This window comes from Hypanus sabinus, chromosome 21 (genome assembly GCF_030144855.1).
Source record: "Hypanus sabinus isolate sHypSab1 chromosome 21, sHypSab1.hap1, whole genome shotgun sequence".
In the NCBI taxonomy this organism is placed as follows: Eukaryota; Metazoa; Chordata; class Chondrichthyes; order Myliobatiformes; family Dasyatidae; genus Hypanus; species Hypanus sabinus.
This window is the reverse complement of record NC_082726.1, coordinates 36533011-36545959: the sequence shown is the minus strand read 5'-3', so window position 1 is coordinate 36545959 and position 12949 is coordinate 36533011. Positions and strand designations below refer to the sequence as shown.

The window sequence follows — 12949 nt, the reverse complement described above, 5'->3', positions numbered from 1 at the left end:
ATCAGATCTCCCCTTAGCCACCAACGCTCCGGGGAGGGGGTGGGGGGCAAGTTGGTCCAACCTCTCCTTACCGCTAATACACTCTACTCAGGTAACGGCCCAGCGAACCTCTGCTGTACCCTCCGAACCGATGCGAGCTGCCGTTAGAACCCTCCTTACAAAGTGAGCTTCGCAACTACTCGACTAGGATTTAACATTACAACAGGTGAGCCTTCGCTGTGACTTGTCGCGAATCTGGTCAGTGTGTATCTCATATTCCGTGCACTTCGTACATTCGAAGTGACTCCCCAAATTCCAGGTCACGTTTGCTGCTGCCGGAGTGTTAACTGGTGATCTCCATCCTGCAGTCCAAAGGCATTGGTCGATATTTCCAAATTCTCCTTTACACCATGTGGTCTTCCACACATTCCCCTGTCCCCTGTTCAGTTCCCCTCACTCCCGCGATTTTCCACTCGGCGTCACAGACTCTCGTACTCTGCCTCGAAGGCAATGCCCACAGCTCCAATGCTCCCAAACATGACGCATTGTACGCAGTGTGTGAGTACGCCGGCCTTGGAGAAATTTATAAACGTTGCCGAGATTATCCTGAAGTTATTCCGCAGTTGAGCAGTTGCGCTCTCCTAAGTAATATATGGGAACAAGGGTCTTGCTGTTGTGTACAGGAACGCGAGAAGGCGAATGTGTTTCTCGAGTTCGTTCCATTACATCTGAGCATGGTGAATCCACACTATAACCATCATTAGGACTTGCTCTTTCTCTTGAGAAACGCCTGAAACAACCTCCCAAATACTCTTGATATCTTCAATAACCGAGCTGCCAGATGAAGTGGTGAATGCGGACTCACTTTTAACGTTTAAGAAAAACTTGGACAGCTACATGGATGAGAGGTGTATGGAGGGATATGGTCCAGGTGCAGGTCAGTGGAACTAGGCAGAAAAATGGTTCGGCACAGCCAAGAAGGGCCAAAAGGCCTGTTTCTGTGCTGTAATGTTCTATGGTTTTATGGTCTCCGTTGGGTAGTGAGCTCCAACATTTCCTTACTCTTGATATAGAGAAAAAAGTTTCGAGATTTAATTCCGCCTTTAAATATCTCGACCAATAGATTTTATTTTTAATCTTAGCATAAAATTCTGCTATAAACCTAAAGCCGTGTGCATTGAACTGACCCGTGGCTGTTTACATCCAATCTAATGGCTCCATAAACAACTTCACAAATACAAGTCTGAGGGAATATTTTCACCTTCTGATCCTGTTTATCTTTAACGCGGCTCATTTCCATTTTCCTCTGACTCTCTGTTCCCCTATCTCTTTCCCTAACACAGTCTCTCTTCTCCTTGTAATCCCCTTATTCCTCGCTTTCATCTCCTCTGGCAGGTTCTGCGCGCTACTTGCAGTCTGTCCAACCCCCCCCCCCCCCCATCCCATCCTTTCTCTCCCACACACTCACTCTCTCAGCCTTTCTGTGGTTAAGAGCCTGTATTTGGTGTTTGATCAATTGAACAACCCCTTCCCACTTGAGGCCTGATTGGCTGACTCGCAGGGAGAAGGAAAATCCGCAATTAAGTAGCTAATCTGATCCCGGGATGAGTGGAGCTCCATTTCACATCAGTCTTTCACACATGGTAACTTTACACAACAGAATCTGTCTTCAGACCGCCCCGTCATTCTGAGGGATCCGCCGCCGCTTTCTCCCTCCTTTCTTGGGATTCACCTCTGATTGTTGTGATTGCTGCTCCCGCGGACGATGTTTCCCCAAGACACGCTCCACTCACTGTTACTCCTAACCATCTATCTAAAGCTGTGCCAAGCCTGGTAAGTGAAGCCTTTGGGATCCCTCCATCTCTGTTCTCATGTTTGACCCTCCTCGCTCCGCACTTACCCGCAGAGGTTAGAACCTTTTCTTTAATTCTTACTCCCCGTCACATGATGGGTCGATATCAAAGGTTATCAGCTTAAGTTTCCAGACAAAACGTTAATGAGCGGGATGCGGTTGGTAGAACCTCATCAGAAGACCTTTGAGGGATTTAAGACACGAAAGAACCCCTTATAAAATCCCAAATATTTTCGGAGGGCAAAGTTGGGAGCTTTCCACAACTTAATCGTTCGACTCTTGTTTTTTCAGGTCAGTGAATAATTTTCTTATGACTGGTCCTAAGGTAAGAAAGCCTGCAGCATTTTGATCTTCATTTAATGAACACATTACAATAATTGGAGATATTTTTGTTTAAGTAATTACAGTTCAAACGCGGCTTAAGGGAGTATTTCACCCTCTATTTTGTGGGTTTAAAGCTTTATTGTGGGTATTTTGGAAACACTTTGGGCAAAGGTCTGCGGGTGTAAGTGCAGGAGCCCTTTATTAAAACTAGGTTTAATTTCATTTGAGGTGAAGCAGTGAGCAGAAGAACGGGTTAATTCGGATAAATGGGCGATAATGGAAAAAAAACCCGACCCTCCGAAGGGTGAAATGGATGAGGAATTATACATTGCTGATCATTTCGCCGAGTAAAGAGATGTCACTCTCACATTATCAGAGCAATTGTAGGGATATCTAGGAATGCTAGAAGCACAGGTCGATATCTCCGGCATCCCTCACGTTTGTGCCGTGGACATTAGTTGGTTTTGCATATCCCATGATTGTATATTCCATATTCTATAAAGGAAGGGGGGGGGGGTTAATAATTTGCTCGTCCCTGCTCGCTAGGGTTTGCACTGATTCCTGTATTGTCTATGTGATGTGTGGAGGTCGCCCACGGTTTGAATTGCAAATTATAAACTGCGATAAATGAGTTCGCTCTTACTTGTCCGCGTCAGAGTAATTGCCCGTCTGAGAAGAGCGGAGACGTGCAGAAGGGAGACTGAATGATAAGGAAATCCGACCCTTTCCCTGCTATTCAGACGAACTGCTTTGAACTCCCCTTCTGATCATCGTTGTGGCGGTGCACTGAGGAAAGTCTAGGTGGAACGAACGAACGGTCAATCGGATGCTCGGCACAAGGTTCTGTTTGTCCTCAGACACAGCAGCATACTTGGGGTTGTAGAGACCCGTGTAACCGAGGGTTATGACAGACTATGGGATAGAGATAGGGTTGTCCCCTGATCCCCTTTCGCTAGGTCTCTTCATTTGGGATAAATGGGTATGTTTGGACTCTAGCTCTGACCTGGCGTGTTTGTTTGCTGCAGGCTTATCTGATTTACTCCAGCAGTGTAGCCGCGGGGGCCCAAAGCGGCATTGAGGAATGCAAACACCAGTTCGCCTGGGATCGCTGGAACTGCCCGGAGCGGGCGCTGCAGCTGTCCACGCACAGCGGCCTGAGGAGCGGTGAGACACGATTGGTTTCAGTGGAGCCCAGAATCCTTCCGAGTCCCCAACAATGACCCGATTCTTCCATACAAGCGAAACCAGCCTTTCCAAATACGGAATTACCTGAAAACAGGAATTCCCAAATAATCGCACATCTCTGCAATCTGAGAAAGACCATCCCTGATACAAATCGTTCTAAAACTGACCACTTTCCAGTTACGCGCTAATCCATAGAATATAAATATTCAGAGGGTCAGGCGGCATTTGTGATCACCTTCCCAGCTTTACTGATTTTAGTTCAGATTTCCAGCATCTGCTGTGTTTGGGAGGGGGTGGATTTTTATATGCAACGTCAGAGGCCCGCACACCATTAATTCAGATTCGTCTGTTTTCGACCTTTCCACAAAAGCAAAATACTGTGAGTGTTGGAAACCTGAAATAAATTGAATTTGCTAGAATTATTCAGTATGTCGGGCAGCGCTCCTGGAGAGAGAACAATAATCTACCCATTCCTTTTCCTCAGAAATCGTACCTGCCGATCATTTCACGTTCTTCTTTCTGACACTTCTCACTCCTGGGTGTGTGTGTGTGTGGGGGGGGGGAGTCCCTTCTTTATGCCTCTCTCTGGGCTTCCCTCTCCCTTCCCGACATTCCACATTCATTGGTGCAAGTGGAAACAGCTGGAGAAACTCGGTGGGCCAGACAACACCTGGACAGTCTCCTTTGTCTCCACGTTTTATTGACGCTCTGCCCATCTCTTTCTCTGTCGTGCTTTACGCCAATCTCAGACCACGTGTAACTTTCAGTTTACGTTTTCTTACACCTACCTCTTAGTGCTATTGTTAATTTACCGCGTGCCTCTGTAAATCTGCGAAGAGCGGGATTAGCCCAGGCAGCCCTCGAACCCGTTCTCTTGACTGATCTGTGCCACATTTACTTATCGTTAGTCTGTGCTCACGGACAGTCCCACACCATTCTTTTCAGATTAGTTTATTATCATATACACTAGGGTGCATTCCTTGCTCGCAAGAAGCTCACGGAGTAAACAGCAATACATGGGAATAATACACAGAAAAATAAATAGAGCGACGAGCGCAAAACAACAGATAGCTGTAAGGAATGTTAGTGCAGATTGAGGTAGTGCAAGAAGAAATGCCAAAGAGACCAGAAGGAAAGAGATGGAATTACGGGTATGTGAGCTGGCAGTCCTCTTCTGAGTTTGATCCTTACTGATCCCGAGCCCCAAATAACCCAACTCGGGCTCATTTAGCCCAGTGAGCTGGTCGAACATCTGGTGCAGGGTTTCAACCCGAAACGTAGATAATTCCATCCTTTTCCCATGGCGGAAATGGCGAATACAACAGGGCACAATTTTAGGGTGATTAGAGGGAAGAATAGCGAGGGGGGGGGGTGTCAGAGGTATGGTGCATTTTTTACACAATGCGTGGATTGCGCTGCCAGGGGTGGTGGTAGAGGCAGATACATTCGGACCACTTGAGAAACTCTTAAGTAGGTACATGGATGATAGAACAATGGCTATATGTAGAAGGGTTATATTGAAATATATATTATATCGTCACAGTATCGTGGGCCGAATTGCCTGTACTGTGCAATGTGCCACGGGTGCTGTTAGACTCGTTGAGTTCCTCCAGCGGATTGTTCATTGCTGCAGATTCCAGGGTCTGAAGTTTCCCGACTTCACTGAGCCCTGATCAGCAATGCCATCGGTTGTCTTTGTTCCGCTCCACTCACCGTCTCTGCCATTCCCTCGCCCATCCTCTCTCCTCGCCTCTCACTGCCTGTCCAGTTAATGTCGCACGATCCAAAGGACCGTTCTTTGGTCGTGTTGTCGACTTCATTTATAACAAACACACGAGGTAACGATTATTTACTTTCCCCGACAGCAAACCGAGAAGCTGCCTTCGTTCACGCCATTAGCTCCGCAGGGGTGATGTACACATTGACCAGAAACTGCAGTCTGGGCGATTTCGACAACTGTGGGTGTGACAACTCTCGGAATGGGCAACTGGGTAAGTGTTGGCTGATATTACCCGGGATGAGTTGGGTTTGAACTGTTAACCCGGCAGGAATGAGTGTAGTAATCGTGCACTTTGGTCCTTGGTTGTTTCAGGAGGACAGGGCTGGTTGTGGGGAGGATGCAGCGATAACGTCGGCTTTGGAGAGACAATTTCCAAACAGTTTGTTGACGCTTTGGAGACTGGACAAGATGCGAGAGCAGCCATGAACCTTCACAACAACGAGGCGGGTCGAAAGGTAAAGTTAACACCTAATCACAGATAGAAAGATAGCAACCAGGAACCAAACGACTTCAGTGCTTGAGCCTGAAAGGTTCCGGGAAGTACTTTGATCGCATAAAGGTTAGTGAAGAGAAGGAACTTGCTTCCCCCGATGTCATGGTATTTTAAAGATTGGGATACATGGATCGATATAGTCTGGAGACACAAGTGTAGAACAACTGCACCTAAACGGTATGCATCGCCCTGGCATTGTATTTAAACCAAACACTTGTGCGCATGTTGCATGTTTCAACCCAACATGCACCTTCTGCAAGTATTCATTCATCAAGGAGCTTCTGCTAAGGGTCTGGATTGTCTTATTGCACCAATTACATTTGACCCATTCTTTTCTAATCTGTTTTCTATTCATGCGCTTTAATTTGTTGGAAAACATTTCATGTGGTGTCTCATCAATTCCACTTTGAATACCCAAATATTCACCATCTACTCTTTCCTCTTATCTCTTCTCCCTGCGGGCATCCTCGGAGTTATTATACATATTGCTTACAGTACTTAAAAAACATTTTTTAGAAAGTCCTTGAATTGGGACACTCTGAACCCATTAAATTGGTTAGGATGGTTTATATTCCTACACCTTCTAATCACAAATTTATCTGCCATACTTCAGTTGCCACCTTCCTGCACATTTCACCGATCTGCAAAATCCATTGGCAAAATTTGTTTACCTCATGGTTTACTCTCTCTTCAACCTTATGGTCAACAAAGCTGAATTTGCCCTATCAATTAAGCAATTAATATAAATTATTAATAACTGAGGCTGATCACTGTGAAATAAATTGCCTCTTTGAAATCCAGATATACTACATCCACCAGTTTCTTCTTATCTACCCCACCCATTTATAATCATCAAAGTACTATAGATTGAGCAAAGATCTTTCTATACTTTATATTTTGCTGACTCTGCTTCATTATAATTTCAAGGTGCTTTGCAACCACTCCCTTAATAATGAATTTTAGTCACATAAAAACCATATTTGCACACTTTCTCTGGCTGTCCCTCCATTCCTGAATACAATGTTAATTTGCCTGTCTGTTTGGAACATGTATGGAACTTAGGTAGATTACAACAAATATCCAATATCCAAGCAATCACCAGTTTTAGAAAGTTTAACCATCTGGTTCCAGGAATTGTTAACCTTTTACTTCCATTAATCTCCCCAATACTTTTGCTTCATCATTAATTATTTGGATTCCTTGCCCTCATTAGTTCCTTGGCTTCTCAGCCCTTTGCATTTTCTATTGTGAAGACAGGTTCAAAAAATTTTTGAAATGTCAGTAACTTCCTAATTTCTTTTGTTCCTGCTGCAGGCTCTATTGATTTTTGATTTCATCTTTTACACATAATGCAGAATACAGTTTTTATATTTTTGTTCATTTACCTTTAAATGTTATTTATTTATTTTCCCTCTTTAACCTGCCTTTTCACCATTTTCTAGTTTCAGCATTTCCTCAGTCCTAAGTTTTGTCACGCTTCTTGGCACATCAGGAACCTCTAGTTTTAATATAAAGTTATCTTGGGTTAGGAATGTAAGGGTCACTTTCACTGATCATGAAGATCTCCCAACAAAAGGCAACTTTTGGATGAATAGGAAATTATCTATTTATTTGTTTTTAAATAATGATTTAAACTGAGTTTAAAAAGAAACATAATCAAAATCCAGAGTCAGGTAAATTAGCTCACATTGAATCCATTGCATGTAAGCCAGCAGATTGAATCCGTTTCCCCTCTGGAATCTGAATGATATAATTGTACGACATACATGGAAACCTTCTGGGTGATTGTACCTGTACTAGCCTCATTCAATTCACTGCTATTTCTTGGAAGTTTTTGATTTTTCCACCTTTTAAGCAACTTTGAAATTGGTTTTTGAAAGTTATTCTTGAAAACGTTTTTGTCACCAACAGTTCTTCCCTGTCTTAAAGTGCACTGCATAAAATCAATTAATCATACATCAGCTTCTTGATTAAATAAACTTATATCTTGTAATTGCTAGTGGAGGCTGTTTCCCTTATTTAATTGTCAAATCCTGCCATCTCTTTGAACTAGTCCATTAAATCTCAATTTAACCTTTTAGGGAAGGTTCCCCAAGGAGAAAGTCCTTTAATGGAATTTCTTCCTCCTCGATAGCTATCTAATAAACATTCTCTGAAACCTTTGCAGAGGGTTGACTCTGTCTCAGCTGTGGAGCCTGGAACTCCATAGAGATCTGCTGAGTGACACACATTATTAGTATTACAATTTCTATTTCTTGCTGCACTCTCTTAAATGTCACTCTATGGCCTTATCCATTGGAGCAGTGAATTTCAACAGCTAAAAGCCAAGTTAGGGAGTGGATTAACGTTGACTCTCACAATGGCCACAACTGCTTGAACCTTGGCATGGTTCAGACAAGCACCATATATGGTGGGAAGAAGGTAGAGAGAAATCAGAGAAAGATTGTCTGCAAGCTATTTTTGGTCGTCTACCTGTTGGAGATACATTGCCGTGAGGTGGTACCTGATCTTCTTTGCATCTTCAGTAATAAAGTTGTTAAGGAAGAGGATATTTAAGAGGAGAAAGGTGAGAAAACAAGCTCTTTATTTTAGAAGTTGGTGGCATTTCCCTAGGCTGGGTGCCTTTGCACAGATATCATTCCATTTTAGCCATGTCCTGTGATTTCTGAGCAAGAGAAGTGGTCAGCATGTTCAACCAGATACTGTTAATGACTGGACAGCAATATTGTTGCTGAGAGTTAAGATTGGTTGTACTTGAATTTGTTATTCCATCAACCATGGGAGATAATGAGAAAACTACCATAGTTTCAAATTATAGAATGATGTACTGGGCACTGTTTTTAAATGTTTTGTATACCATAATTATTAATATCAGAAGCTTCAGATTCTTAGAAGATAGAACAGCACAGCACACAATCATGCCCTTCAGCCCACAATGTCTGATCCTACCAGTAAAATAATTCAATTTGGCTGCACATGGTCTATATCCCTCCATTCCTGCATTTTCATGCATCTGGCTAAATGCCTCTTCAACTCTGCTTTAATGTCTGCTTCCACTTTGCCCCTGACAGTGCATTCCGTGCCCCAACCACTCTCTGTGTGAAAAACCTACCCTGCACACCTCCTTTAAACTCTCTTCCTCCCTCCTTAAAGAAATGCCTTCTAGTTTAAGACATTTCCACTCTGGGAAGAAAAGCATTAACTTAAGTCCCATTCCAGAGGACCATAATGATGCTCCAATATACCATCTTAAGAAGGTAAGCTCGATTTAAGAGAAATCAGTCAAATGTGACATTAAAACAAGACCCTTCTGTCATCTCATCTCAAATTGATACTAAAGAACTTGTGACACCTTGGAAAGATCATGTGAGGTCTCCCCAATGTCCAAGTTCATAATTATCTTCCCATCAAAATGAATACAACATGTTACATGGTTGTTGTTTGTGGGAATTTGTTGTATGGAGAAGAACAGCACATTATAAGTGTGGTTGCATTTCAATTGTACTTCAAAGGCTGGAAATCACCTTGACAATACTGAAGTCATGATAGATGTAAAATGTAAGTTTGCCCTATTATTTCTATGATAATAAACACTGGTCTTGTACTTACTAATTTGAAATATTTATATTTTTGACCTTCAGGCAGTTAAAGGCACAATGAAACAGACCTGTAAGTGCCATGGTGTGTCTGGGAGTTGCACCACACAGACCTGTTGGCTTCAACTACCTGAATTCCGAGAGGTTGGTAACTACCTGAAGGAAAAGTATCACAAAGCCCTGAAGGTTGACCTTCTTAAAGGGGCAGGCAACAGCGCAGCCAGCAGAGGAGCGATCGCTGAAACCTTCAGTGCCATTTCCAAGAAGGAACTGGTTCACCTGGAAGATTCCCCAGATTACTGCCTGGAAAACAAGACCCTAGGTCTACAGGGGACAGAAGGAAGGGAATGCGTCAAAAAGGGTAAACACCTGAGCAAATGGGAGAAGCGGAGCTGCAAGAGGCTGTGTGGGGATTGCGGACTGTCTGTAGGGGAGAGACAAGCACAGATGATGAGCAGTTGTAACTGCAAATTCCACTGGTGCTGTGCAGTGAAGTGTGAACAGTGCCGGAAAACCATCACCAAATATTTCTGTGTGAAGAAGGATAAGAAATCCAGGAATGAGAGTGCATCAAAAAGGAAGGAAGCACGGCCTGGCAGGAGACACTAACGTCGTCCTTTGAAACAACGTGTCCCTTGAGTGACAATGATACAGATAATTAAAAAATGGCATTTAAATAAAGTGGCAACCCTATTTGGTCTCAGCATTAGCGAAGCAGTAAGTAGATGTAAGAAGAAGCACCGTGCTCCTTTTAAGAAGATGGACAAATTTCTTTCAGTCATAGAGCATTGATCCATTTTTTTGATGTTTTGCAAAATACTAAGCAATTAAGTGAACAACAACCTGTAAGTACACCAGTGCAGTTATTGATGAATTAATGTGTTATTAGGCTGCATTTTTGCCTACTGTAAAGCATGCATCAATGATGGCATTAGGACCAGTTATACTCCCATGTCTGCCATTTAGAACACCCATATCTTTTTTATTATTAATGTTTGCTGCCTTCATTTTGACCGTCCCCTTTCTTTTCAGAGTATTGTTCTTTGTTTTACCTTATTTCTGTCAAAAAAGTGAAACCTATTCAATTCCCACCTTTGTCAGCCTCAAGATGGCCCACATGTTTGACAGCCAATTAAGTACTTCAGAAGTGCAAACAACTTCTTGTGATGTAACATCATAATGCTACCTGGTGGGCAATATAATGGGTATGGGCTTTTGACCAGATCCTCTATCACCTCAAAGGTTATGGAAGAGGGTATCCATTTGGTCAAGATGCCTGTTCAATCCCATGTCTGTAGTTTGTTCCTATCTGGTACACATGAGAATTCATAAACTCTTTGCATAAAATAACTGAGAACCTTTTGCCAAGATGTTAGAAGATACAGGCCACCAACACTCTCTCCTCCTCATTGAAAAGGTCATAAAAATACTAAGAAGGAAATTAATTCTATTGTCAGCCCTGTAAATCCAAATATGACAAAGGAACCTCTATGGTGTGTCTTACTCTCCGCAGTTCCAGTGTTTTTTTTCATGGACACAGTGAAATAAAAATTTTGGAGCTTGATTTCTGAGATTATAACTACCTTATATATGCAATAAGGAATTCTGGAGATTTTAAGTAATTTTTATTTAGTTTCTCATTGAGGCTGGATTAGTGGAAGGGAATTAGCCAGTGGCTGAAGAAGCACCAAGGAAAACAATTTTTTGAAAATATAGTCAAGAACTGAATTCTATTTTCTAAAATTATCAACTGAAATGGAACATATAAACGGGAGTGGGCCATTCAGTCCCATGAACCTGTTCTGCCATTCAATTGGATGACAATTGACCATCCTGGCTAGCCAGTGTTGTTTCCCCATCAAGTTGCTATTCTCTTTACCTGAAAATGTTTAGCTCAAATTGGCAGAGGCTGAGTGCAGGGAGACAATATAAATAATATTAACCCTGGTCTTGCAGGGATCAGGAAAGGTATTTCTGGTTTTACCCTGATGTGGAGTTAGTTACCAAACTTACCTCCTCCCATCACTTCGACAATAAAGCGGGGTGCAGGTTCCTGAGGACCTCAGCTGTGCCTTGAAAAAAAATCGGAAGTGTGAAAGGATTGATCTTCCACGTTACTTTGAACAGCTGTCATTTGATACAACTTCAGAATCGTAAGATTAAAACATGATAGTTTTTGATGTGAAGAGATCCCAGATTATATGTAATTATGTGTAACGTTGGGCTGATGTTTTTGCTCTAAGTGACAATGAAGGTAAAACCCCGCAATGATCCGCTAATTCTGTCAAAACGGCACAAGCAACGCAATGCAAATTAAGTATAAGCGATTTTGCCGACATTACTATACCGAGCTTCTTTCAACTTGACGGAAAAAGGACTATTTAATTGTGTTATACACAACAACACGAAGCACTTTGTACACCGTTAAGTTATTGCACCGGTTTGACGCTCTGAGATTTAGTTGATTTTCAACGTTAGATTGGATTAAATGTAGACATTGTGCTGTTTGTAATTAAAGAAAAAATAGTTCTTGTTCCGCCTTTGACTTAAGACTGATGCCATTAATATATGGCCGCGGTTATTTGCAGATGCTAGTTATTCTTTGGTACAAGGACCGCTGACATTCTCGGCGAGGCTCAGCTTCGTTTCTCATTATCCCGAAATCAAATACTATATTACATCTTTTATTGTTTCTTTTAAGTTTGTATGCATTTCCTTAAAAAATTAACGTCAGGACACAACAAGCCGGTATTAGTAACAAGGAACGGTTAACGTCAATCGCGCCCTTTGTTAGGTTTTCCGTAAAGGTTTAAATTTACCATTTACAAATGTATACTTAAATAGATAAATAAGCTTGCAGCTTTGTTTGAGGAATCTAACATACAAACAGCGTAAACCAATAATTTAAAAAAATTCCTAATGTATTAAGTTCTGATAATCTATGCATCGTCTATCGAAACACTGACATGTGTAGACATTTTAAATACGCATACACCCACCCACCCCACCCCACACACACACCCCACCCCCCACACACACCCCACCCCACTCACACACCCCACCCCACACACACACACCCCACCCCACTCACACACCCCACCCCACACACCCCACACACACATCCCACCCACACACGATTTATTCAAGCTCTACGTTTACATTTAATCGATAGACAATTGTTGTATGTGTATCTTGCTGTGTACTGTTGTATCTCGAACGTTGGTCTACAGGCGTGAAAATTTGTTTAAATTCACACCGATACAAATTTAAATTTCTTTAAAAGCACATTTAAACGCAATAATGCGATTATAATTGGCATTTTAAACGTTAGGCTAAAATATCTCCTTGAGATCCTGGCATCATTATTTCGGTCTTTCAGTAATTACAATTGAAGTATTTGAGAATTGAAAAACTGGGGCATGAATCCCTTCCATTTGTATTTTCATGGCTTTTTTAAAAAAACAATGTCGGCAGAGCGTCGTCCATGAACTGCCTAAGACTCTATTAACTGGGAGAAGCGGTCAGGAGGATACACGTTTGCATGATGCACGAACCAGTCCAATTTCGTCAGACTGGAAGCTGGAAGATTTATAAAACAGCATGCTTCTGAACTTTGGGAGATTTCCATTTCTACTACAACGTCCTCTCGGAGTTTCTTCTGTCCTCACAACTGTTCAACAGTTGCTTCAGTACACAACAGGTAGGTTTCAGATCTATTTCCCCGAGATCCTACTGGAGGG

General features: G+C 42.3%; 1 protein-coding gene across 1 annotated transcript; it reads left to right on the top strand.

The window, feature by feature from the left end:
* The first annotated feature begins 1685 nt into the window (after positions 1-1685).
* wnt8b (wingless-type MMTV integration site family, member 8b) lies at positions 1686-10463 on the top strand. Its single transcript, XM_059946345.1, has 6 exons — positions 1686-1812; positions 2123-2156; positions 3181-3319; positions 5206-5331; positions 5433-5575; positions 9255-10463. Exons 1-6 carry the CDS (start codon positions 1745-1747, stop codon positions 9816-9818), a joined length of 1074 nt encoding a protein of 357 aa, XP_059802328.1. The 5' UTR covers positions 1686-1744; the 3' UTR covers positions 9819-10463.
* The last annotated feature ends 2486 nt before the right edge of the window (positions 10464-12949 follow it).